The following is a 26,559-nucleotide window of genomic DNA, read 5'->3' as shown; positions in this document are numbered from 1 at the left end:
CAGGTCAGCATTAGCACAAACCCCCGTGCCTGCAGGAGAGGGGCACCTCCATGGGCTGCTGGGGACTCATCTCCTGCCTCTGTTGGCACAGCAGGAAGAGGAGGTTCCATGAAGAGCAGGATGCAGACAGGCACAGTGCAGAAGGCCGCTCCCAAACACCACATCCCTATTCAGCACGCTCCCCAGACTGTGCGGAGTGGCTGTCAGCACATGGGATGGGCCCTGAATCAGCTCCAGCAGGACACGGACTCTGAAGAGGTTTGGACCCCGCTGACCTGGGTGTTTGTTTGCAAAGGCGGGTCTGTGGCTGCGCCATCCCGATCCAGCCCTGCCAGGATCCAGGAGTATTTTCTGCTGCTGTTTCATCCTGATCCCTTTCCAGGACGCGAAGCAGCTGCCAGGGGTCAGACGCAAGGAGCCTGGTCGGTGCGTGCCTGGAGATGGGTGCCAGGTCTGGGCCTGCATTCCAGTTGGACCGAAGCAGAGCTTTTCCCCATGGGGACGTTAATCCTGGGCCTTGGCCTGGAGCCATCTCCAGCATTCATGGTTTTGGAACCAAAACCGAGCTTCATTCTGCTCAAGGGAAGAACGAATCCTTAAACCCCAACTCTAGAGAAGTCACAACCAATTCAAGCATTGCTGGCTCCTCAGCAGTGAAAGCCATCAGCTTCACCCCCTCTGGACCCATCTTTAAGCTCCCAGTCCCTGTGGGCTGCTGGACCATGCTGCTCCCCATCAAACCAGCAACAGCCCCCAAGCTGGAGCTGCCTCCTTTGTCCATTGGTGAAGGAGAAACCAAGCAGCAGAGGTTGGAAACCAAATAGCAGAGGTTGCTCTTGGGTCTCTTTGTGGGGGAGGGCAACCTTTTTATTAGGTCCAGATGTTGCTTTCTGCCCCGGGCCATGCTGGGAAGTAAAGCAGAGTGTGTTACTGTTGGCTGGAAGAGCCTCTTTGGAAACAAGCTCGAAGGAAGTGGGGTTTCTCCTGCACCCTGTTACCTGGGGGAGATGGGCCAGCACAGGAGGCACAGGCAAGGAGTCACCTTGCTGCTGAGCAGCCCTCTTCCCTTTGCTCCCAGCAGTGAGTATGGCTTTATCCAGCTGCCCACTTCTCCAGGGCTCTTGGGTACCTGCTGTCCCCAGGCTGATGGCACCCATAGGGAGCGTTATCCCCATCACTGAGCTGACAGGTCCCTTTGGACCGATTTCTGTATCGAGATGTGGAGATGGAGCACTCCGTGGGGGTAAGGCTGCTCTCCAGATGTTACTTTTCACCATTAGGCAGTGTTTAAAAGCATATGTGATATTTTCCACCCCTTTCTGAGTGCATTGAGGGGAGAGACCTTTGGAGGGGTGAGCGTGTGGGGAGGGCAGCAGGACCTGCCCCCAGAGCAGCCGCTCCTCCGCAGATGAAGCTGCTCCAGAAAGCACTGAGCCTGTCCCTTTGCCGCTGGCTCTGCTGGGCTGTGGCTGATGGGGCCGGGCTCCAACGGGTCCCGGGAGCCGGTGCCAAGCCTGGAGGCCCTCGGAACACGTGGCTCATTAGCAGTGCACTGGGGCTGGGGCTGGGGCTCGTGCAGAGGCTGGGGCTGCCAAATCATTCACAAGTCCTGGAGGGCTCAGAAAGGGCCCAAGCTGCAAAGTTCAAGGGCAGAATGGAGGCAAAGCAGTGCTGTGCTCAGCAAAGTACCCGAGCAGCGAGTGCTGCTCCACCATTCCCTGCTCCACTCCACCTTCACTTTGATACAGGCTCAGGACAGAGCTGTCAGGATGCTCAACTCCTCCCCTAGATACTAGCTAGGGATCTGTGTGGCTTTGGGTGCTGTCTCCTCTGGTTCAGTCTATATTGCAGGGTAACGCCTGTGCTCAACCAGCCAAGGATGCTCCTAGAGGCCTGAGATGCTGCTAGCCCAGAATGTCTCACTAGAAGCTGGACCTGAAGCTAAAACTCCAGCTCAGCACCTCCAAGGCCATCTACTTGGCTGCAGCAGGTTGGGAGGTCCCTAACATGATGTTCATCATCACCCAGCCAGCCACAGGCACGGGGGATGCCAGTACTTAACACCAACCCCTGCACTCCATGTTCTGTGAGTGTTGAGGCACTGGAATGGGTTGCCCAAGGAAGCTGTGAATGCTCCATCCCTGGTCATGCTCAAGGCCAGGTTGGACAGAGCCTTGGGTGAGATGGTTTAGTGAGGTGTCCCTGCCCACGGCAGGGGGGTTGGAACTGGATGATCTTAAGGTCCTTTCTAACCCTAACCATTCTGTGATTCTATGATTCTATTAAGAGGTCAAAGAAGAACACAAAGGCTTTTATTTCCTGAGGCATTTGTCAGCAAGGAAAATGTGCTTTTTAAAATGCGCTGTGTTTTCCTTGCTGCCCTCCCATGCAAAAGCCAAATGGACTTTCACAAGCACAGAGCAGGGTGCTGGCTTGTGTCCTGTATAATCCAGTGCTTGAGGATTCAGATGAGGAATTGGTTGGATCCCTGCTTATCAGTAAGCAGGGTATATTTAAATGAAATGGGCAGATTTCAGCACTACATCTATAATTGCTGGTGTGTTCCTCTCCTGCTCTGATTATTTATGTTGAAAATGATAAATGAGGGATTGATGGTTCTAGCTGGCTCATGAATAATCAGGTTATTTCGCTACAGAGCCCCAGGGGAAGGTAATGTTTCCACAATCCTCCATCAAAGGGAGAAAGCAGTTTGCACGCCTCTGTGTGTGTGTTGCTCATTCCTCCACTGCCTTGCACTTGGCTTGGTTTTGCACGCTCCCTCTGCAAGTGTGCACATCCCCATCCACTCCCACAGCACACCCCAGTGCCAACACAGGTTCCCAGTCCGTGCAACCCCTTGGTATTGTCACCTGCAGCCAGGCACAGGGTGTTAGGAGGTGATGGGCATCTTGTGATGGGAGGCTGCATGGCCAGGGTGCAAGCCTGGTGCTCTGGGAAGGTGCAGGGACTGCAGCAGTCGCCTTGGAAGCAGCCCTGATCCCATTTGTATTTCAAGGAGCTGGTCTCAGGGTTTGCTTGTGAGACAGGAAGAGCCCTGGGGAGATGATTTGTATGTTTATGGATATAGCAATATCTAATCGCTGGGCTCAGAACAGGCTCAGGAGAGGAATCTGGAGGTGGTTAGCTGGAGAGGAGGATATCTTTATGCTAGAAATGTGCTGTCCGCCTGTTTGCAGGGAATCAAAGGCTTGGCAGGATGAGCATTTTCATCCTCATAGATGTGAACTCCCCATCTGTCCTGGACTCTGAGGCGTGGAACTGTTTAGATCCAATATCATTATTAGAAGCAGAAAATAGAGCTCATAAAACTCCCTCCTTACACCCCCGAAAAAGCAATTCCAGGACCCTCTATCCTACTTGTGAACAAGCCATTCCTGCATTGATTTTCCCGCTGCGGCTGGGCTCATTGCCAGGGGAAGGGGACTCAGTGCTCCAGCAGAAGCTGAGCAGCCCTGGGGCAGCTCCTTGCTCCTCTCCTCTGGAACCAGACCTGTTTAGAAACAGGCAGGGGAGCTGGGGACGGTCAACGTGGTGGCAAACCTGCACGGCCAGGCCACCTTCCTGCTGCGCCGTGGGGTAACTACAGAGGCTGCATCTGTGGTGGGAATCGCTCTCCCAAGCAACAGGCTGAAAATCAGCACTATATAGACTTATCATACAGACTTACAGGCTGGGCAGGCACTGCAGAGAGCAGTCGGGATGGAAGTCACCAACCCACCACCAGACCAAGTATCCAGAGGCCCATGAAGCCACCCTGGAGTCTCAACTGCTGATGCTCAGGTGTCCCCGAGGCACTGAACATGCATCATGGGACAAGAGGAGGCTGCAGAGCTGCATGTAGAGCATCTCAGGTGGGGTTAGTCACCTGGGAGGTAGGTGTGGAGCTACAGGGTCATCTGCGCTGGGGACAGAGGGACCTCGAGGCATATCTGCTGTGACAGACTCCCATCCCATCCCATCCCATGTCTGCTCCCCGCAGAGATGGCCTAAGTGACAGTTCAGCATCCTGTGCCACAGGAGATGCAGTTCATGCAGGTGCCAGGATATGCATCAGTCCAGGCATGATGCTGGTGGGTCCTTTGCATGGGTATGGATTCATGACAATATAACAGGACAATACAGCTTCCCTGCAGCTTGGCATTGCCAAAACGTGTCAAAGAGACTTCTGCATGTCCAGGCTGTGACATTGCCATCTGCTGAGCACAGGGAGCACAGACTTGCACGTGGTAGCTTCAGGCCGATGGCTTGGCAGCAGGGGGAAGTTTTTACTGCTCCAGCATCAGGTAAGCTTCTTTCTTTGGCAAATTGTGTTATTTGTTGAATCTACATAGCTCTGGAATGAAATCTGATGAAGGCGTCTGTTGTTCCCTTGCAGCTCCGCTTTGTTGAGTGGAATGGGGATCCCAGCATGTGGGGTTTTATTGTTATTTAATTTCTAGTTGCCCATTATCAGCAACTTCTTTTAGGTGAGGCTTTTGGCATTTTACGCTCGGCATTCTTGCTGTCTGTAAAAGCAGCCTAAACCTTTCCTTCTGTTCATAAAGGCGTCTAGTCTAAATTTGAAGTCCATCCATTATAACTTCAGCACCTTGTAATCCCTCAGAGATATGTGCAATTACTCTCTGAAATATCCAAGGAGCAAAACTAATACCAAGCATCATCTGCTTAAATTTACAACATCCAAATAGCGCAGTAAAAGCCACTAGCTTAGGGCTTAGCTCATCTGAGCGCACTTGCCAAAACACATATCCTGCATCTAATACTGCTTTTGCTGCTGAGGATTTAGCTGCCACCTCAGGAATCTTCATTGGACGGCATTCCTGGTTTAAGGTTTTATTTAAATAACAGGAGTGGATGCACATGTCCTTTGTTTGGCATTTGGGTTTCAATCACTGAACTCACCCAGCCTACGCATTCCCTGCCTTCTCCTGTTGTGTTTCTTCAGGTGCTTGAGCATGAGCGTGTCTCCCATCCTTCATCCTAGGAGCAGTTCAGCCTTGATTTGTGTCAAAAAGCTTGGGATGAGGATATGGGCACTTCCCGTGCACCTGAAGCAAGCCTCTTGCATAACATGGCTCTCCTCCTTTCCATTCCTTAGAGTTTAACAGCTGCTTTCATCCAAGCCTATTGACTTCATCCCTATAAATCCAATATGATTTTTCCATAAGGATTAGTGTCAGATTCTCCCTGCAGACATCTTAGGTCTTGGAAGACAGCTGAGAGCTCTACTAATAGCTGGCTGGCGAGCCTGGGGCTTTTACAGCAATGGCTTTAAAAACACACTTCATGGCTAGGCAGGGTTTTAGCCCTGATGCAACCCATCTGGCTTCATGACTTGGAAAGCCAGGACCTAGCAGGGGTCCTGATAGTGTACTAGGGTGTGCACATCTGAATATGAAATACACATTATGTGGGCTTTCTTGCCCTGGAAGGTCATGGAAAGGCTGGGAGAGGAATTACCTTGATTGAACACCGGGGCTTCATAGGTGGGTGGAGCAGGATCAGGCAAGAAAAGGGAAATGTAGAGTGAAGAAATGGTGAAATCTTGAAAGGTAAAACTGCCCCTGTGGGAAGTGTGAGTTTTTTGCCCACTGCTTTCCAGCTCTACCTGGGCATATGTGACAGAGCAGGTTTTACACATCACAGCACTGACAGACTGAGACACTGCCCCCCAAAACCATGGTGAGCTGGGCTGAAATCCATGGGCTAGGGAAGGACACACCAAAAACAATCCCTCTGGAGGGGAAAGGGGCATTAGGCACCAGGTAAATGGATAAGGAAGTGAAGAGGAAGGAAACCCCAGATACATCAGCATGACAGTTTGAGCATTTTATTATGATATATAAATTTTGTCTTCTTAAATTATTCTCTATGAGTTGAACAGAAAGGAATTATTGTGGAGGGGGGAATATACAAAAATAAAAGGATATTGTGAACTACTGCACCACCACATATACAACAGTAAAGTACTTTACAAGCACTTAGAGAATCAGACTTACAAAAATAAAAATATGACACATCCTTATGCAATTCCACCAGTTATATGTTCTCTTCTTCCTTCTCTAACCTTCAGACACCTTTCAACCCCATCTTCAGGTCACGATTCACATAGTAGGATACTTTGCCCACTTTGATGGCCATCGCAGTATCTGAAAAAGAATCAGTGCCTCCCAAGGCTTATAAAATACAATGATTATAGAGGAGATGTTCAGAACAGATCCATCTGTGAGTGATGGGGTGATCCTCAGGGAGCAGGGTTTAGAAATGTTAATATCTCACATCAAGATACATCATTCCCTACAAAGGGCTCCTCTTCTCCACAGAGGCACAGCTCTGTGCATGTGTGCTTGATATACACAGCCCCTGCAAGCCTGGGGGACACCGTTACTCAGAGTGGGACTGAATGACTGTGACATAGGATGGCTCTGATTTTGTTTTGGCTCTAAAGAAGACAAGGATGCCCTTTCCTACAGGAAAAAAAGGCAGGCTAAAAGTACAATGGCCAAATATCCAACACACTGTTCCCACACGGAACCATTCGCCTCTAGATCGGTTTCATGCAGCCTTTAGTCTTCAGTTTGCTCTACAAAGTCTTTTGCTCTTTCACCTTCTAGTGACCTTTCCTGGTTTTTTAAGACTCACTCAACATAAATAGTAAACAGCATTCACTTCTCTGACCAGCAGCTCACTCAAACACTGCTATCAACACCCAAACCTCATTTCATCATGCCCAGAAAGTATGCACCTAGGGTGCGAATTGGTCTGTATTTCACATTGAGAGAAGTAGAGCTGGCTTAGGAACAATAACAAAGGAAAACAAAAAAGACAAGAGAAGCAGGGAACTGTTTGGTCAAAGTTGTGCTCTCTGCGGATTGTGCAATGTATTCCACAGATTCAGAGTTCACTATTCAGTTGGGGTTCAATCTTTATGACCCCAAATGCAATGACCGCAATGCGGGCAGACAGCCCCAAGCATGCCCCAGGGGCAAAACAATCACAGGAATGAAGGGGATGGAGGGCAAACCCCACACCTCTGAGACAAGTGATTTTCCATATTGCAAATAAACAACTTTCTTCCCCCAGAAAACAGATGCTAAAAGGGAAAGTTTCTGATCTCAAAAATAGCTATTGATGGGAAATAATTCCCAAAGGCAGAGTCTGTCTTTACCCATCAGGTTTACAGGACTGTGGGCAGCATCAGGATCCTGGGAGAAATCCTGTAGCCACAGTCCCAGCTGCTGAAGGAAACTCACCTTTCTAGAGCAGCATTGCCATGGTCTAAAGTAATCGTTTGCATCTTCCAGAAAATAGACATGAGCAAAGATCTGTTGCTGAGATTAATAATGCTCCATTTAGAAGAAAAACACCTCTTTGGTGGGACTGATGGTTCTTTTTAGATGTGCAAACATACTACAGGTAAGGCACTTCTTGGCTGCTCGGAGTGATTAATTGCCAACACACATAAACTTCAGTTTCTGGCATTTAAGCAAAAAAAGTCATCACTTTCCCCACTCATGAGCAAGATGAACATTGGCTCTTCTACAACTGCCTAACCCAGCCACAGGGATAGGAGCAATAGGGAGGGTGGGCAGAAGGGTGGGATCTGCGCCCAGGCAAGGGTAAAGATGTGACCCTCTGTGGTTTTCCTGTCCTCAGGAAAAACAAATTCCCTTTCCAATGCCAGCTTTCACTGGGAAGAAAAGCAGCTTGCGATGGGCCCATGGGAGACACCATGTAAGAAGGTATTTTTCAAATACTTCTACAGATCTCAGGCACTTGGCAATGTCACAGTTTGGATGTGGTCCAGGGCGGGAGCCCACCATGGCCTGTCCATGGCTACACAGCTCAAAGTGTGTTCAGCAGCCTAGAAACCCAAGCAGCTCTTTTTATTCCTGACATGGCAAAAGCAGAGAAGCTGCTTAAGCTCAAAGGAGCAAGAGCATGTTAGGTCATTTCTAGTCTATTTGCAGAGAAAACAAAGCACAAAGCTTCAAAGAGGTCTGGCTTGGACATGTAGGGAACCTGCAGTGCCAAGGATGCAGCCCTCCACTGCACCCTCCCAGGGGTCACATCCACCAGTGAGACCCCTGCCCTTGCATGGTGACAGACCAGGCGGTGGCTCAGGTCTCTCTCCACTGTATTTGCACAGTGGTTTGGGGGCTTCCTTGAATTCTTCTTTCCTATTGCAGCTAATGTTTAGGAAGCAAAACTAACAGTGGTCAAAGTGCATAGCGCCTGCAGCTGGCCGTGATAAGAGATTTTCTGGGGAAAACCTGTTCTGCTCAAAGATCAGTGTGATCAAAAACTGCAGCTTTGTGCTTGGAGCAGGGGAATAATTCAACTGTTAACAGGAGAAAAGCCTGATGTATGGTCAGAATAGGGAGTCTCTGGCATCCCTTCAGCTTTCAGGTTCAGCTTTGAGGTCAGCCTGTCTCCATACTTACTCAGTGGAGGTGCCTGCAATCTAATCTGTCAACATGCAGGGATCTCCTGGGTATGACTATTGGTCCCGCTTTTGAACCTGGATTACGCTGTTGCTCAGCTTGGAAATCTAACCCCTTTGCTACACTCTCAAGCTGCAAGGAAAGAGCCCTCCAGAGCCCCTACAAGGTACCCAGAGAGGCAGATGAGTATTTCCACTGGTCACAAGGTTTGCTCACCAGCACCTGGTGAAACAGGATAGACCTCTATATAGATAGATGAGCTAACAAGTGCATCCCCAACTTGCACTGCACTGGGATCACATTGACCTTAGCTTCAACTGCCCTGCTGCCTAACTAACTCCATAGCACTCAGGTCTGCTGGTGCTCTGGGGACAAGACTTGCTTCAGGCACAATAATCCCTTTGGAGGCAGATGTTGCTTTTCCAAGCTTTGACGCTGACAGTCAATGACAGCAAAGAACTGAGCGATAACAAATGTATTGTTCCTGTGTTGCTGAAGAGAATTCAACAGTAGGTGGAAGCCTTGGAAATCCTTTGAGGGATTTCTCCCTAACAATTCCTAACTCCCAGATAGAGACAGAGTTCAGCACTGCCAGAGCACACATCTTTCAGTACCAGCAGTGCTTCAGCAGTCAGGACTTAAGTTTGTATATAAAGACCTTGCATTTACCTCTGGTGGAAAACTTGTGCTCCACATTAAACAAGAGAACTCTGTTTCATAAAGGTCACAGTTCTGGTCCCATTTACCAAATGCCTTTTGAAATCGATGGAAAAACTATTTAAAAGTGATGGAAGTCACTGTTTAATTTTTATTATTTTAGGTTTTTCAGCTCTATTTTTTTTAAATCTCTGTGGGTTTCTGCGTCAACTGTTCTGGGCAATCAGCTACGTCTTGTTGACATTGCTAATAGGGTTTCTGACTTGGCTGTTCAGTTGTGTTCTGAAATAACTCAATCAGACCCACAGCAAGTCAGGAACAAAATGGAAAGTTCAGAAGAGGGAAAGCTGGAAATTAAATTCCGGAGCTGTGTGATTATTTTCTAAGTCTGGGCTCTTCTGAGCAGCAAGCAAAACTTCTTGGTAAGGTTTTTGGAGACAATTCCATGCTATTTTCAAAGGCTATATAGATATATATGTGTGGGAATCCAGGCTCTTGAAGGTTTTCAGCAAGCTACCAAAGTGAAGAGATAGCAGATGTGATTCATGAGTGGGGGAATGGTTTACCTTAGGATGGCTGCAGTGATTTCTGCTCTCTCAGGTGTTCCCTGGTCCTTTTGCAGAGACAGCTCAGCTGTTTGTGAAGAACCTGTTGATTGCTACAACCTATTAAAGGGAAACCAGGATGGATTTGGGCTTTTCAGTCCTTCAGGCTCTACACTGAGGAAGTTTGGCTGCTCCTCCACAGTCAGTGAAGCTGTCTACACCCACAGGTATGCAAACTACAACCTTGCTCATGAGTTAACCTTGCACTGGCTTCTTTGAAGCTAGACAGCACCTTTCTGTACTACAACCTCTCTGCAATAAGCCATACCCTGATACTCAGGAGGGTTGCAAGTATGTAAAGATCCCTCTAAATTGTGTTCAAGACAACAAACAGCATGGCACACTTGGGCTGACAGTAGTTTTGATACAGGGTATTTGGCTCCTGAATCAATTGAGCACTTTTAGGAAATAACCCTTCAGCTATTCAGTTTCCTCCATCTCCCCTGCACACTCTTGGCTGGGCTCACAGAAGAGGTGGCTCTGCGTTGGTATAAGCCTTTCTCCTACCTCTGGTTGTGCTGTGCCTTGCTACAGTATATAAACATCTAACTGCTAGCGAGAGCACCATGTGCCTGTTTTCTTCCTCTTTCTCTTGGTGACAGTCCCCACTCCTCCCGGTAAGTTAGACCTGTGGTTACTGCAGTGGTGTAATATTGCAACTATCTCCGAGATGAGCTGTGGAGCAAGCTATGATGTACTGATAGAAAGAACCATTTCCTCTGCATCTAAATTCTAAGAGACGTGGCTTGGTTTACGCTGGGCAGACAGGATGCTGACATTGCAGTTGGTCTTCCCTTTGCAGAGATCAAAACAGCTCCAAAGGTTACAGTGAGTCTCACCTATGTGCTAGACAAGAACTCACAAGGCAGCACTTTGCTATGGGTAACAGGGTCCTTTGTCATCTTGATTTCATCTAAACACAAGTCAAAAATAGATATGCTTGGAAAAAAAAAACAACAAAAATAAAATCCAGATCATGAACGTCAGGAACGTCACAAAATACAAGCCAGCCTCTCACTGATCAAAACCATCCCATGCCCTGGAAGCCTCCTCCCAGCCAGTTCAGCCTCACCCGAGACGCGACGACGTGTTCTCCAGCCATTAGTATTCCGTTGCCATCAATGAAGACCCAGCCAGAGACCCAGCAAAGGCCACAGCCTCCTTGAGGTTGCACGGTTGCCAGCGGCAGGGCAGATCAGAGGGTCTCGCTGTAGATGACGCACGGGCTGGTTTCCTCACAGAGTTCCAGCTGCACGCTGGAAGCAAACCAACGCTTGGCACAACCCAAGCTGTAGTTGAGGGTGGTCCGGTAAATGTTCTTGGCACGCTTTGGGAAGATGATGGTCGTGCTCTGAAACCTCAGTGGCTTCTGGCGGGGCTCAAAGATCAGCTGGGACTTGTAGTTCCGCCAGGTACAGTTGGGAGCAGCAATGATTGTCTCGCTATAGGTGGTGACGGTGGGGATGGGGCCGTAGAAAATGTCATCCCGATAATGCTTCTCGGAGTCGTACTTCACCTCGGAATTGCACCTATAGAGGACAGCATGGTATGAGGAACTCAGCCCAGGCAGCAAAGACAGGCAGGACTCTTCTTTAACCCTTTGGAGCTGGCAATGTTTATGACCTCTTACTGCACAGACACGGATGCTCACCCTACAACCCAAAGCAGAGGTCCTAGAGGACTCCTTCCAGCTGGTGAACCTTAGTGGAATACCACCATACCACGATCCATCACAGCATTTCTGCAGTGCATATGTACATAAGACCAAGCCTGCCTAGTCATGTCAGGGCAGAAAAGACCTTGCTGCACAGGTTCCAAGCAACCTCCTTTTTCCTCTGGTTTCCTCCATGGGCCCCACAGGGGCCTCAGCTCAGCCCTGTGAGCAATACTGGAAGCCAACACCCTGTTAGCAAAGCACATCAAGAGGTGGTGAAACCCCTCAGCTGGGGTAGGTCAGAGTCTGAGGATTGGACAGAAACCCATGGAGTGTGCAGGAAAAGCTCAAAACCCCAGCAAAATGCTTGATCCAGCCTTTTCCTGACCATTTTTAACAAGCACAACCATGCAGCATCAACTCAAAATGCTGAGGGGCCCTGCAAAACAGAGATCTCCTGACCATTGACTCATGGTAGGTCTTATCACACTTCCTACTGCTAGTGCTATGCTTGGGGGGTGTCACTGCCCCACTGACCAGGCTGAACAGATGCTGCTGGTGGGCTGTGGGCATGGGATGTCACACCGGGGTCTGGGAAACCTACTTCTCAACACAGCATGTGTGCTGCTGCTTTCACAGCCTGTTGTCCATGCAAGCTCTGGCTTGGCAGGAAAATAATGCCTTAAATAAGGTTTTCATAGATGGCAGAAGCATGACACTTGTTGAGCTGTCATGGCTGTGTGTTTGTCTATTTTTCTTTATATTGCCTTGCCATCAGAGCACAAAGACACCCAAGCTAGCTAAAATCAGAGGGCTGTGAGATGGGGGTGAGGTTGCTTGTTGGAGCCTACAGAAAGCCGAAGCAATGGTCAAATAGCAGGAAAAGCAAAGAGATGCTGTGGATATGGCTGTCCAATAGCCAAGCCATTGGTCTCAAAGGAAGTGGTCATGTTAACAGCTATCAGATGCAGACAATAGGATGTCTGCAGGCATCCAGAAGGGATGTATGGATACCAGGCCACATAAAGGTCTTTTCCTAGAATCCGTGGCCCCAGGGAGCAGCAGGACTTCCACTTGTTTTCCCTTGCTCCCCAAATGCTCCTTCTGCAAGCAGCAGCCAAGGAATGTGCAGCTCCATGTAAGAAAGATTAAAAGCTGGGTGTGTGCTTGTCATTACCTCCAGCCGGAGGGGGGTGACTGATTGTGCACCACATGTAACCTGAGCTGCTGGTAATGTGTTTTGCACAGCGAGGGTGTAAGCAAGTCATTCAGCACATACAGAACAAGACTCCGATGTAATCACCATAAAAACATGCCCGCTGGCAGTTCCTCAGCAAGCAGAGATTTACTGGGGTACATTTCCAGAGAGACGTTTGCATAGGTTGCAGGGGGTGGGAACTGAGTTTACAGCATCCCTGCCCCAAGCTGTGTGGAACTGCTCCATGCTGTTTGCAGAGTACATTCCACACCAGCAAAAGAGGAGCAGAGACCAACGTTCATGCATTGGCTGCAGCACCAGTCTCACAGGAGGTCAGAACATCTCCATTAGTGGCTTAAGGGACCATCCCATGAGGAAGAGCTCATTCTACCTCTGTTGGCTGGTATAAGGTTGGTTTCTCTGCAGTGAGGGCTAACAAAACCAGGTGATGTAAGTATGTGCCTCCTACTGAGGATGTAAGTCAGCAGGGAACAGGATGAAGACAATCAGGTTATTCAGTGGAGGCTATCAAGCCTACAGATGGTAATGGTTTTCAATCATAGCCTTGGATTTGAGCTGGCCCTGGAAGGAAAGCCCTCTCTTAAAACCTCCCTCCATTTCCTGCCTCCTCCCCTCTGCCTCTGTCAGTGCCTTTAATTCAGGCATTACTCTCACCCCTGTTCCCCCCCTTCCCATCAAAATAACTGTGACTCCCATTTGTAAACATACTTTATTTTTCTGCAGAAGGAAAAGCACCAGGAAAAAGACAGAAATTCCACCTACCCACCCAATCCCATCTGTACCTGATTTCCTGCAAGGGCTCAGGGGTCACCTCAATGCTTTCTCCAAAAAACACGGGGTACATTCGAGGCCTCATCTCTGGCATGGATGGGTTCAGGAGCAGGTAAGGCATCTGCAGGGAAGAAAAGCACAGCAAAGTGTTGGGACACAATAGATGAGGCTGGCACAGTTCATAATGTCCTGTGGATGGCAGCTGAGCAGCCAGCACTGAACTCCATCTCTTGAAAGTCTTGTGGAAGTCACTGCAGGTGACAGCCTCTCTGGCAATGAGATGTGACATTGGCAGCATCAGGACCAACTTTGTTCCCTACAAGCTAAGTTCGCCTTGCTTGCGCTCCCAGCATCATTCAGCTCCCCTCGCAGTCCCTGTCCTTTCAGTGTTGTAGCAGGCCCTAGGTTAGGACAGTGATCATCACACTCTTCCCCACCCTTAAAGGAAGTCAACTTGCCAAAAAACAGCCTTAAGCCAGAGAACAGGACCATTACCCTCCATCCCCATGCAACCAACCTTTGCATTTAAGATGTCTTGACTTTCTGATCTACCTGCAGCTGTATCCATTTACAGACTCACTTCCAGCTCCCAGGGCTGATGTGACACAGCAAGCTGCTCTGCACCCCCCAATGCCACCCTCTCCACCTCCCTCTGCTCAGCACATCACCCAGGTAAGTGATTCTGCCCACTTCTCTGGCACTCCATGCTGCAGCATCTGTTTGTTGAAATTAAGCCCTTCCTTCTTCCTATCTGTTCATTTCTCATAGAAATTGAAATTGTCTGGGGGTTTGCTTTAGCCCTGATGTTGCCTTCACTGTTAAGAGTCTTGCAAAGACTCAAAGTGCAGCAGCATGGAGAAGTGCTCAAAGTCTGATGTAACACAGATAGAGTCTAAGTCTGCTGACTTAAAGGATCTAGGTTTACTTAAGTGAGGTGTGTATATATACTTACACAGATATATATTCTGAAAATGATATATCCCTTGCTGAAGTCTCTATGCCAAAAGTGGCTGTCACGCTCCAAGAGACATTCTAGTTACCTATGCACAACTGTGGGGTGAGACACTGGGCACCTTGTAACCTCTGCAATGCAGGAAATGAGTTGCAAGCCGGGGGGGGTTAATGAATGGAGCTGCTCCTACTCCTGACACCAAAAATTGGATTTTTAAGACTAATTACACCCTGAAGTTACTTACTCTGACAAACTGTCACAGTCCAGCCTAGGCTACTCTGCCCACCACAAAAATGAGTAATCCCACTTAACATCTTAAACATCTTTCCCACATATAGGGATCCTGTGTCTGGTGTCTGGACTAAGCCCAGCAGCTAATTAAGCCTAATCCTGCCCTCGTGGAAAAATGTCACTGCAGGTTTTGGTTCCTGCCAGCACTTTTCTGTTGGAAGCAATTTATGACATACAGGGACACAGAATCTCTTTAAAGCAGATGGCTGGAAGCCCCTGTGCAGGGTGGAAAGGTCTCTACATGGCTCAAAAGCTCATGGAGTTTTCCATTTTATACCACACATAGGCCATATGTGCTAGAATCACAGCAGTATTTCATCAGTGTAAGTCAGATCACCTCAGGACTCACTTATGGCTGACGATACTGCTCTTGTATTTGCTTCCTCTTCACATCCCACTCCTTTCCCCCTTCCGCAGCATCTTCTGGTTGGGTAGTACAGTAAGGAACATGGGAGCTGGTTCCTACCAGCAGTGCTGTATAAGAGGTACTGCAGCTTGCACCCTGCTCTGAGAACATACAGGTCCCCAGATGCTTGCCAGGTTGTCCCTCAAATTGGTGTTAACTGGCAAAGCTCTGTTGAGTCTGCCCAACAGCACCAGCTCCTGCTAGCTGAGGTCTGTTTTTCTCTAGTGGCTTGGGCTTTCTGCCTCAGGCTAAGGCAAAAAATGTCACTGCTCCATCTGAATTTGCCAAGCCCTTGAGTTCTGTGTCCCAAAGCCACAAAGCTGTTTACTCTTCATTCTGAAATATCGCTGTACTTTACTGCTGTGTTCAACCGTAAAGTAAAATGGCCAACCCCTCTTTTTGATTAAATAGTTCTATTCTGTTGTTAAAAAAGGACAATATTTGCATGGGGGGGGGGGAGATATGTTCACCCTCACTACCAGACACTGTCCAAAAGGCAAAGTTAACTCCCGGATTGCTTTCAACACTCTTGACAGGGGAGGCCAAGGGCAGCCTTTCTGGTCGTAAATAAAGCTCTTTGCTTCTGCAATGTGAATTGTTTACAACAGCCAAGCCTTAGTTCACAAGGGTGCAGATCTCCAGCTTTTAACAGCCTGCACACGGCCAGAGCTCCTTCTAAAGACATGTTGTATGTGAGGAGAGATTCATTTGTGTGCAGGAGTCAAATACCATGTGCACATGCATTCATGAGCTCTGGGATCAGCAGACAAGCTGGCCTTTTGGGGGTTCACCTGCAAAGAGATGTGGATTGCTTTAAGTGGTAAAGGAAGAAAGGCTGGGGATACATGTCCCTCTTTCAGGAATCTGCACAGGGCAGAAAGGTGGGTCTCGTCCTGTAACGTGAAGAGCAGACCTAACAGTATAAATACCTCTTACTGGAAGATACTTGAATGAGCTATTTTCACCATGAACCATGACTCTCGTGCTGACTTAAAGTGCTTTGGGCTTTTATATTGCACCCTGAAGACTATGCTGCTGACCAGGGTACAGGTTTGCAACAGGCTCTGAAGGGAAAGCTGCCTCCGTTGAACTACCACTGCCTCTTCCAGCACCACCCAGATGCTTTCCAGAGGGCACCCACCCAAGTCCATGCCCAGCTCCACCCTCCTTATGTGATCCTAAGAACGCGCATCTGGAGGGCTCTGCACATCCTGCTCTCTTCATGCACTATGGGGAGCCTTTGCAATGCTGGGGAGGGACAACAGTTCTCTTTAGAGTGTAACCAGCAAAGCTGGTGTTTTGCTGTTCCCTGTAACAGGCAAAATGAGTCACAGCCACCAAAGACAGTTTCACGCTCTGGTACCCATCACCAACACAGTGGAGAGGCAGAACAGAATTGGGAAGGCTTTCCTGTCCCAGTTTCTACACAGCAGATGTTTTCAAGCCATGCTGCCAAAACTGACTGCAAACTTAGATAACCTGAAAAGGGCTGGGAGGCACTGGTCTGAGCCGCAGGCATCTCAATGTTGTCTGACTGTGCGTTTAGCCTATGGGAATATCTATCTTCCTTACTCCTCCTGGCCAGGGACAAGTGAAGATTGGGTAAAATGGAACACCTGTGAATTAAGCTGCTTTTCAGATCCAGACCAGCTTGCTAGAATGCCAAATAACAAACTCAGGTGGATGGTAACCATGAGCTTCTTTGCTAGAGAACACAAGAGAAATCCAGATCTCTCAGTGGTTCTGCAGAGGGTATCTGTACAGTGCAGTTTAAGGAAGCAGTTTCAAAGAAGTTATTTCCGTGCTTCCAGGCAAACAAACCTTCACACTTCTTGCTAACAGAGGCTGATGTTAAGCATGTTCTAAACATCCCTAGAGATGAAGATGCAGGAGGCGAGGTCCTTCCTGTGGCTTAGCATCTGGCCCTCAGTGTTTGTACAGAAACAGGCTTCAGAGCCCCTGTGCGCTGAGGGTGCTGCTCAGGCAAAGCATGGGCACAGAGGCAAGGCATCTGTTGAAATCCTAAGTCCCACAGCAGGGAACAGGAAACAAGAACATGTCTCAGAACAATACCAATGCACATGGAGAAACAGAGGCTCTGTCATGCATGGCTGAAATCAATCATGAGTCAAAAAGTTGCCACTGAATGTGGTGAGAGCAGAATTAAGTCATCTCCAGGTTAGTTCTGCATGGAATGGTGATGAGACTATTTCCATTGTGGGTTTACTTTTCTCTGGGCAGGGAAGGGTGATAAAAAGCATTTCATAATGCATTTCACATGCTGTAAACAAGCATCAACTTCAGACCTGCAGGCTTAGTTTGATTAATTTAGAAAGGTGGAACAATTGAGGACATTGGCAAGTCAAAGCCAGCAACCTCTATCATACGTCAGAGACCTTTACTGAATCACACTTCTCTACCATGAGAAGCACGATGAGCTGCTGCAGGTCAGAAACCTTGAAGTCACCTGGAAGTCTGAAAGTGGAAGATGTAAATAACTTACAAAGCAGAGTCTAAGAATAGAGATCATCTGTAAAACCCTGCAGTCTGCTCACCAAACAAGCAACTGAATTGCTTGCATGGAGTGAAAGGGTCACTGAACAGTAAGCACAGGTTTATATAGAGGCAACCGAAAGGCATTTTGTTTCACCTCCACTGATGTCCTGAAATGTCTGCTCCTGCATCTCACCTGGAGTAATCAAGGAAAAGGGGATATGAGCTTTCCAAAACCTTTGTCTTTTGGGCTGAAATGTTATATGCACACCACGTGTCAAAAGCTGGCTTTTTTGGCAAGAGTCTGACAGCAGCTGCTGTTTCTGTATCTGTTTTAAGGTAAAAAACCAAAAATGTTCTGCCTGTCAAAAAAAAGGTACTGACTCAATTCTTTTAACTTCTGCACAGGAATGGTTGAAGAACAACAACCCTGGCCTGCTGAGCTCCCTTGGGAAGATGAGGATCCTCGGCTCATTTCTAGCAATCACTCAGCAATCTCCAGACACTGCACAAATAAGGTGAGTTTCTTTATTGCCCTGCACCACAGATGGGCTGGCTGGCAGCAGAGGTTGTTGTACACTACTGGGGGTCACTGACAGTGAGGAGGAGGAACTCCCATGTCTTTAGACAGGGTAACCACAATGGATCCACAGTCGATGTCTGTCTATCTAGCAGGGTTGCTGTGCTGGAAGGCTACAGCTGGGACCTGATTAATCTGTCCCTGGTAAATGGAGCTGTGCTGCGACTTAGAAGATGCAGCTCTGCAAAAGCCACCATAACACTGCTGTCTTTATGCAGGGAGGAGCCTGGTAGTCCAGGAAGGCTGAGGAGGTGAAAGGGAAGATACTGGGAAGATCAAAAAGTGAGTCCCATGCGTACATGTTATGGCACCAAAACAGAGCCAAAGTGAAAATTGAGTGGCAAAAATGCTACAATTTTTATGTCCTTTCTGGTAGATAATTTGTTCCAACCAGCAAAGAGTTACCGTATTATTAAAAAGTTGAAATGCTTTCTTGTTTGGCTGCATTTTTCCTTCTGTCTTAACTCTGATGCCTTTCAGGCATGTAACAGCCTGGGCAGCTAAACTCTGTTTTATTCAAGTAGTCCATAGATAAACACAGATAAAATCGTTTGCTGCACAGAAATTCAATCTACAGCTAACCAAAAGCACTTCCTTTATGGTGGCGTGGGGGGCCCTTGCTTTCGTACAGACACACGTCCATGAGAGCCATGTCAGTGACTGGCTCCTGGGCGGATTTAGACCAGAGTTCTGATCAAAAGCAAAAATAATATAATGCTATTTTACCCCTCATAATTGTGTAGTCAGTGAGGTCTGTAAAGGTATTTTTCATTGGGGGGTAACTTAAAAGAATGGAAGCACAGTTATCAAATAGTAAACAAAGGTGAGGAAGAAAGTGCCATGAAACTGACCTGAAATATGCTGACGGTTCTTTAGCTTCAAATTCCAGGCAGTAAAGCAACAGAGGGGAAAGAAAATGAATGTGATTTGAAATAAGCTCCCAAGAAACCTTTCCCCAGAGAGCACAAAGGACCAGAACTGACTGACTCCTTTCGCTATGGTCATTATGGGCAAGGCACTAAGATGTGTCATTAGCTCTGGAGGGACTGTAAGGGGAAGCGGTATTCTGAGTGTCAGAGCTACAGACAGGATACAGCTTCCCAAATTCCCAGCTCCTAACTTAGCTAGGGCATAAGCAAATCTCTCACCACATTTTCCCACTATGGTAACATGTCAGGTCTATGAAAATGTCACTTTACTCAGCTGTTATTTACAGCTGTAATGAAAGATCTGGCTGAGTTATTTGACACACATCCACATTCTCCGCTCTAGCCGATAAGCAATATTTGCTTAACAGATGATTTATTTTCCCAATATCTTCACGTACTGCACATGACAAGTAATTTATACTAAACCGGATGAGATTATATTTGGAGGTGATAACAGTAAAAGCAGACCTGAGGTAGAAAGCAGGGCTTTATTGTTTCAAAGACTTGCATCCTTCCTGCCTATCCCCTCTTCTATTTCAAGTGGGAAATGAGTGCTGCTTTGCTTATTGTCCTCAGTGTTATACAGGAATGCAATGGAAATTAAGGAGCTATAAGACACCACCCTGGGTATAGCCAAGTTTTTCATGGTAGATGTTGAGACCCCATGAGTGTTTCCCAGAAGGGACATCTGTTACTGTTTGCAGATTAGGTGAGGTACAGAGTCTTCCCCCTCCTTTGCATTGAACCAAGGAGGAAGAGGAGCAGGTATGCATTTGGAACTGGACAGGGGACAGCCAGGTGGGGTTTGCCTTTGCTAGGCAGCGGATGAAGGCATGAAACTGAAACCACCACCAACCCCTGCTGCGAGAATCCCTGCAGAATCCTGCCCCACGGGAGTGGTTCTGAGGTGGGCCAGGCTGCAGCTAGATGGGTGCCTCACTCCCTGCCCAAGCCTGGGGCTTTCCCCAGAGCTGCTGGGACCCACATGTGCTTGGAGAGGAATGTGCCCTGCTCCGTGTGCGGGCTGCAGGTTGGCTCACGTTGGGGGTGCTGAGCCTTTCTCACATGTGCTTTCCCTGTCGGTGTGGGCAGGCTGGAAGTTATGTATTGCCTGGAAACCCTTTGATGGCCATGCTCCCCACCTAATCCCCACAAAATAGTCCCCCTTCCTGGAGCACTCTCCGTGTAGGATGAGGTGCTGGCTTTGTGGCCTAAGGGCTCTTCAAAATGGCAGGATTGTCAGGAAGAGGTGTTTTGGGTTTGGCTTTTTTTTTAATGTCAGCCATAAATCCAACAGGTTTGGTACACACACTGATGTGGACCCCGTTGTTGGGACCATCCCTATGCAGGCTGTGCCAAGGGGCAAGGCATCCTCCTCCTCTGCACTTGAGATGAAGCTGGAATCTCCTCCCACCATGCAAGGCTGATTCTGGCACCATACTGCTGTCCATCATAGCTCCTGAATGTAAGTAGAAATTGGCATTCATCTGACAGCTGATCCACTGGGATACAGTCCTGCAGAAGTCAGTGCTCAATGAGGCAGGCTTCAAGGACAAATAATTCTTTTAAATAAAAAGGAACTCACTGCAGTGGCAGAACTTGTTGCAATGGTGACAGTGTTGGGACAAGAAGTCTGCTCCTTCGAGAAGGCATGAATGATGGTGCTGCAGATGAATGTGATCCTGATCTCCCCTGATATCCATTAGGAGTCACGCTACTGAATGCAAAGCACTTATTTCAGCAGTTCTAGCCTAAAACTATATCCCAGGGCAACAACTGGGAAAACGCTAAACAGATTTGGCTACTTTGATGTAATTTCATTCCCTAACCTTCCAGCAACTCCTTCTTTCTGTGTCCTTCTAATATTATTAGAAATGTATTTAATTGTATTTATGTTCCTTTTGGCCCAGCATTACATGCAATGCCCAGAGAATTCAGCAACCCAGATCTTAACAATCAATTTAATCATGTTTCAGATTTAAAAAGCAGAACTAGGTAAAAGTCATCTTCTATTTTCATTGGGGTATTTGTGCTTAAGCACAAAACAACTGACAAATACCCTACATAGACTTTATTTGAAGAAATAAAGCCAATTTCTCCTGCACTGCAAGTAAAATGCAAGGGGAAAAAAAAGTCCCTAAATGGTGTTGAACTTGTGGTATTTATGACTCTGGCCCTAAATTGCCTTTCATATTTTCTTGGATCCCAAAGCTGTAGCCAAATTGGCTGGTTAAATGTGAATAAATGGTACATTGTCTTTGAAACAAAGTTGTGCTTATTAAAGAAGAGAGAGTTTACTTATTCGGGGTCGCAGTTCATAACACAAAGCAGAGAGAGCACAGATTTTACACACAAGAAAGCCTTCGATAAGGGCACGCAATCTCATTTCAGTCTGTACAAGATGAGATGTCCTAGGGCAGGAAAATTCTTTAGCATTATTTGTGAAGTTGGACAAAATAGCTGACTGCAAAAGAACACAACTTGGTTCAGACTGGTGATTCCGATAGGTCTGCAGTGAGGAACAACATGAAATACTTCCCACAGATCTGGAATGTTGTTTTCTTCACCTGACAGCAATTTATTGTAACTGTACGTACTAGAACTTTGGCCGTGACTGAGCTTATGTATGGTTTTATAGTATTAGAACACAAAGAGTACAGGCTGCATTCCTGGCTCTGTCACGTTTATAAGCAAAACAAACACTAATATAAGAGGCAATTAAAAAAGGCATGGCTTGGTGTGCAAATAGCTGCAATTATTGATTTGCCAATTCTGCATGCTCTGATGAACAGCAGAGTAGTGGAGTTAAACAGAAGCACATTCATGGATTGCATAATTGCTCATAGATCTGCAAGTCCTTGTTAAATGGCAAGATTAGAGCTAATTAGACAGTGAAATTTGGAACATGAAGCAAGCAAAGCTCACTGTGTTTGTCCTGCTTTCTTAATAACTGCAAGTACAGTATTTGCAGGGTGGAAATGAGAAGTGAAACTCTGTACAGTCAAACAGAGTGAAACCTCCTAGTTAGTTCATTATTGCATTGTACCACAGTCAGAGGTAAAGAGCACAGTCCTGCACCATTGTTACCAGCATGGTTATTACATTCCTGTTGCAATGTGATACAAAATCTACAGCAGGAGTTCCTCTGAAATGTGTAAAATGTTCATTTATGATCAAGTTAAACTGGAAAACTTAATTTTGCCTTACACAGACTTAGTTTCCCGTAGGAGTCAAGCACTAAAACTCTCAGTCTGAACGGCCCAAGAGCTGAAATTGTTTTTTCTCATGCTCTTTCATCTTCGGTATCTAAGGGCTTTCTTGGGAGGAGTGGTGGCCAACTGTCACATTATTGGAATGGAGGCAGTCATATCCCCATTACAGAACTCTGCAGACACCTCCACCCCAGCTGTTTTCTGGTCCAGTCAGTCTTCATTCATCTGCCTCCTACATTTTATTTTACAAACACACAGCAACAGCCTGATCCTGCCAAACCAGAGGTGTGTGGGCAACTCTTCGTACATAAACAGTCCCATCAAGACGGCACACTCCCAGGCATCTGCAGGTAAGGCTCAGTATCAGGTGGAGATCTGATTTTCATAATTAACACCTCACACCCTACACACCATAATTTGGTGAGAGGGAGTCGCTGCTCATGGGGAAGGTTTTGGCATGCTCGGGAGTAAAAGGCAGTTTTCAATAACATGCTAAAATAGCCTTAGAACTTGGGCAAGTAAATGAGGGTGTGAGAAGCTGTTGCAAAATATGTCTACTGGGAAGAAGTTTGAATTGTCACTAATCCATACATAGATAAAATTTTCCCATGGAAAGATTTATGCTGTAGTTTTTATTCCATATAGAAGCCCATTGACTGTGTTGAATACTACTGCAAATGCCTTTTATATGTTAAAAATTGAAAAATCCTCGGGGAAGAACTTTCATCATCCTTCAAAAACCTCCACCACCATTGCTTATGCCCCAAAGTTTGAGTTTTAAAAACAGTTTTTATAGCTAAGGGATAAACAAGATGAAGCAGAAAACAAGTCACAATAAATCTACCCAAATCCTATTCCACAGTCAACTGTTTCACTGGCACTGGACTCAGGCTAACTGAAATCTGCAGAGCTACTGCCAGCTGTCTGAGCTTACAGACCACTAACCCTGCTCTGCTTGGCCATGCATTGCACAAACCTTTCATACAGACTCATGCCACAAAACCCTACTGCAGTAAAGGGCACAGGCACGCAGCCCTCCCCAGACCACATCTCCACACCAACTTCCCGGACAGACATCCATCCCCTGCCCCAGGCTAACAGGCAGTTTTGTCTTTTCTTTCAGTAAGAACTCCAGTAAACGTGGCTGCACGCTCCTGACAAAACGAATGTGGGATGCCAGTGCATAAGGACGCCTGGGAGCCTGTCTCGGTCCAGATGGATGCAGCTCCAACCCGTATCTGCCAGGCAGGGCAGTGTCACTGAGAAGGAAGTACACTTTCTGTTCTTAAGATAGGCAGGGGAGCCTTTTCAGACCTGGGTTTCACTCTCACACCGTTCTTAAGTGTTGGCAGTTTGGCTGGGTAAACTCTTATGTGAGCCTGGGCACACCAGCAGTGATGCCAACACCAGACTGCAGCCACGATGGGGCACAAGCAGCCCAGCGAGTCCTCGTCTATGGGTGCAGGTGAACAGGCACTGAGGGGGGACAGAGCCGGGGTCCCCTGTCAGCAGGCACAGGCCCTTTCCCCGCTGCCCCCTATCCCAGGGCATTGCAGCCTGTCTCCCACCCAGGGCCCGGAGAGAACAGAGCCCAGCGCCCAGGGTTTGGCTCTTACCACTTTGCCGTCCTTGGCATCCCGCCGGTGCCCCGGGGCCGGGGGGTCCGCACCGCCGCTGCCCCCAGCTCGGCCCTCACCGGGCGACAGGGAGTAGAAAGGGGGACTGGGACTGGGGGGCAGCCCCGAGTCCGGGCTGTCCAGCAAGCCTTCCCGGCTCCTCTCCTTCAGGCTCTCGTCCATCCCTTGCAGCTGTAGGTGACCTACCATGTCTGGGGGGCAGCGAGGGGGCCGCAGCGGGAGAAAATCCTCCCGCGCCGCCCGCCGCGGAGGGAGGGAAGGGGAAAGGCGCCCGGCGGGCCCCCCCTGAGCCCCGATCGCCGCCACCAGCCTTCCGGAGCCCGGCGTGCGGGGGACAGCGCCAGCATCTGCCGGACCGGGCTACCCCAGCCGCCTTCCCGTTACCGTTCCCCGGCCCCCGGGGAATGGAAGCAAGGTCCGATCCCGCCGGGCAGGGGGACGCGGCTGGGTGCGTGCTGCGGGGCCCGGGGCAGCCCCGCCGGCAGGGAGCGCTGGGAGCGGCAGGGGACGGGGCCGGACGGACCGCGCTCGTCCGCAGGCTGCCGCCGTCCGCCCGCCCGCCGCCTCCCGGCGGTTCATTTATCCGGAGAGGGTGGGAGGGGAGCCGGGGAGCGCCCTCCCCTTCCCCCGGCCCCCCAGCTCTGCCCCGGCCGCGCGTTGTCAGGCGCTTCCCAGGCGGGGAGCGCGTTTAGCACCGCCCGCCCGCTCGCTTCACCCCCAGGCACCCCCCTGAGGAGACCTGAGGCAATCCCCGGCCACCGCGGTACCCCCGGCCCGCGGGAGAGGGGCCTGACCATCGCCCCGCCATCGCAGGGCTGCGGGTTTGCTCTGCTGAACTCCCTCTCTTCTGTCCGGGTTCATCTTTGCTTCTTTTCCCTCAGTTCTGTGTGATTTTTCCCTCAGTTCTGTGTGGTTTTCCCCTCAGTTCTGTGTGATTTTTCCCTCAGTTTTGATCTTTTGCCCTCTTTCACCCCCAAAGCAGCTTTCCCGCTCAGTGCCAAGGTGTGAAGGCATGAAGGAAGAATTCTCCTCAAGAGCCATCATCCCTCTTTGCTTTGAGGTGGCCGAGGGTGGCATCACCAAGGCAGCGCTGGCTACTGAGATTGCAAGCCCGCCATAGCCCCTGTGGCGGCCATACCGCCATGGCGGCCCTTACACCTCGCGCTCAGTACAGCCCAAAAAGCCATCTCTGTCTCCACAGGTGCCAGTCCACAACCACTGAGGTTGTGTTTGAGGTCACCATAAACACAATGGGATGGCATACAAGTACTAGCACAGCCGCTAGCCAGGAGGAGCAACGTGTGCCAGAGGCACTGCCAGCGCTGAGGGGAATAGAGAGTCCGTATCAGCCCTCGGGGTTTGGAGAAGCAAGCAGCGGTTAAACAGGTCAGGCTTGCTGAAGCCAGTGTGGATGTTTATTGCACAATAGCTGGCTGATGTTAACATTACCTTGTCCGCAGCCTTGTTATGTTTTTCTCGTCGTGTTTTCTCTCTGCACAGAGTCTAGACTGTGAGAAATCTGGGGCAGGCCCACTCATGCAGCTCAGCTTCATGGAGCTTTATTCACAGCCGCCTTCTCCTGAGCTGTTGGCCCAGCACCCAGCGGAATGGGACCGTGGCTTAGTGCTATGAACCCAACAAACACAGAATCATAGAATCATAGAATGGTTTGGTCTGGAAGGGACCTTAAAGATCATCTGGTTCCAACCCCTGTGCCATCAGTAGGGCTATCTATCAGCAACTTAGATTGGAACATGATGTTTGTTGTGGCAGCTGATAAAAATGTGAGGGGTCTGGTACTGCACCTCGTGATGAAGGCTTTCATACCTGAGCCCTGAAGATGGCACAGAGTCCTTGGAAGTAGGGTTGATTGTGAAACGGCCTGCACTCCATCCTCCTGAGGGAGCAGGTCACACTGTATGGTGGAAGGTGAACTCGACAGCTCATAAAGCTGGGTTTGTTTAGACATATTCTTGCTCAAGTCAAAAGGAAAGGCCAAGGATGCCCAACTCCATCCTTGATGAAATGAGGGGCCCTCCTCAGAGTGACTGAAGTGATCTGTGTGCACTGAGCTGTGCAGAGGAATGTCACTGATTTATAAATGTCAAACAGGCACCGAGCAGCCCACACACAAACCTCTGTGAATTCTTACCTCTGACCCGCTCAGCGGCTCCAGCAGCCACACAGGCTGATTTAGAGCCCCTCACTGTAAGGGCTCTAATGTCTCACACAGGCTACAGCTGATCTGAAAATGTCAAAGGGGACCAAAGGTCAAAATTTCCATAAATTAGGCCCTGGGTTGCTACCTATCACGTAATAGGATTCTCTGGCCAGTTAGCACTGTGAACTCGGGCATTCAGCACAGCAGTTCCCCTCCAGCCCTGTTCCCCTGCCCCTCTCCTGAACTGGCAAGACTGTACGTGCAAAGGGAAGGAGTGTTTTCAGAGCTGCTTTCCTCCAAGAAGAAAACAGGAGCAGGACAAAGAGACAGTGGACAGGGGTAAGTGCACATTCTTTACTCCTAGAAAGGTATATTTTAGCTTGGGGAGCAGGTGAGGGAGACTTTTTTGTCTGCTTCTTGTTTTAAGGTCTATTAATCCAGTTTTTTGAGGAGCTAAATGATGTATTTTTAAAGGTAAATTTCAGTACAGTACATGTGTTCAGCACAGAAGTGGGTGTTCATGGTTT

At 48.6% G+C, this 26,559-nt stretch overlaps 1 protein-coding gene across 2 annotated transcripts; it reads right to left on the bottom strand.

The window, feature by feature from the left end:
- Positions 1 to 5,835: 5,835 nt before the first annotated feature.
- RFLNA (refilin A) lies at positions 5,836 to 24,773 on the bottom strand. Of its 2 annotated transcripts, XM_062624122.1 has the most exons (3): positions 23,851 to 24,770; positions 13,383 to 13,492; positions 5,836 to 11,256 (listed from the first exon to the last, which is right to left on the bottom strand). In XM_062624122.1, the coding sequence occupies exons 1-3, from the start codon at positions 24,058 to 24,060 to the stop codon at positions 10,923 to 10,925; spliced, it is 654 nt and encodes a 217-aa protein (XP_062480106.1). In that variant the 5' UTR covers positions 24,061 to 24,770; the 3' UTR covers positions 5,836 to 10,922. The 2 variants fall into 2 exon arrangements, with proteins under 2 accessions (XP_062480106.1, XP_062480107.1); XM_062624123.1 differs by lacking the exons at positions 5,836 to 11,256; positions 13,383 to 13,492 and adding an exon at positions 20,080 to 20,566 and having other exon boundaries at positions 23,851 to 24,773.
- Between the last annotated feature and the right edge of the window lie 1,786 nt (positions 24,774 to 26,559).

The sequence above is a fragment of the Pezoporus occidentalis genome, unplaced genomic scaffold (genome assembly GCF_034315485.1).
Source record: "Pezoporus occidentalis ecotype Australia unplaced genomic scaffold, CSIRO_AGI_Poc_V1 ctg262, whole genome shotgun sequence".
Classification (NCBI taxonomy): Eukaryota; Metazoa; Chordata; class Aves; order Psittaciformes; family Psittacidae; genus Pezoporus; species Pezoporus occidentalis.
This window is presented reverse-complemented; position numbering and strand designations above follow the sequence as displayed.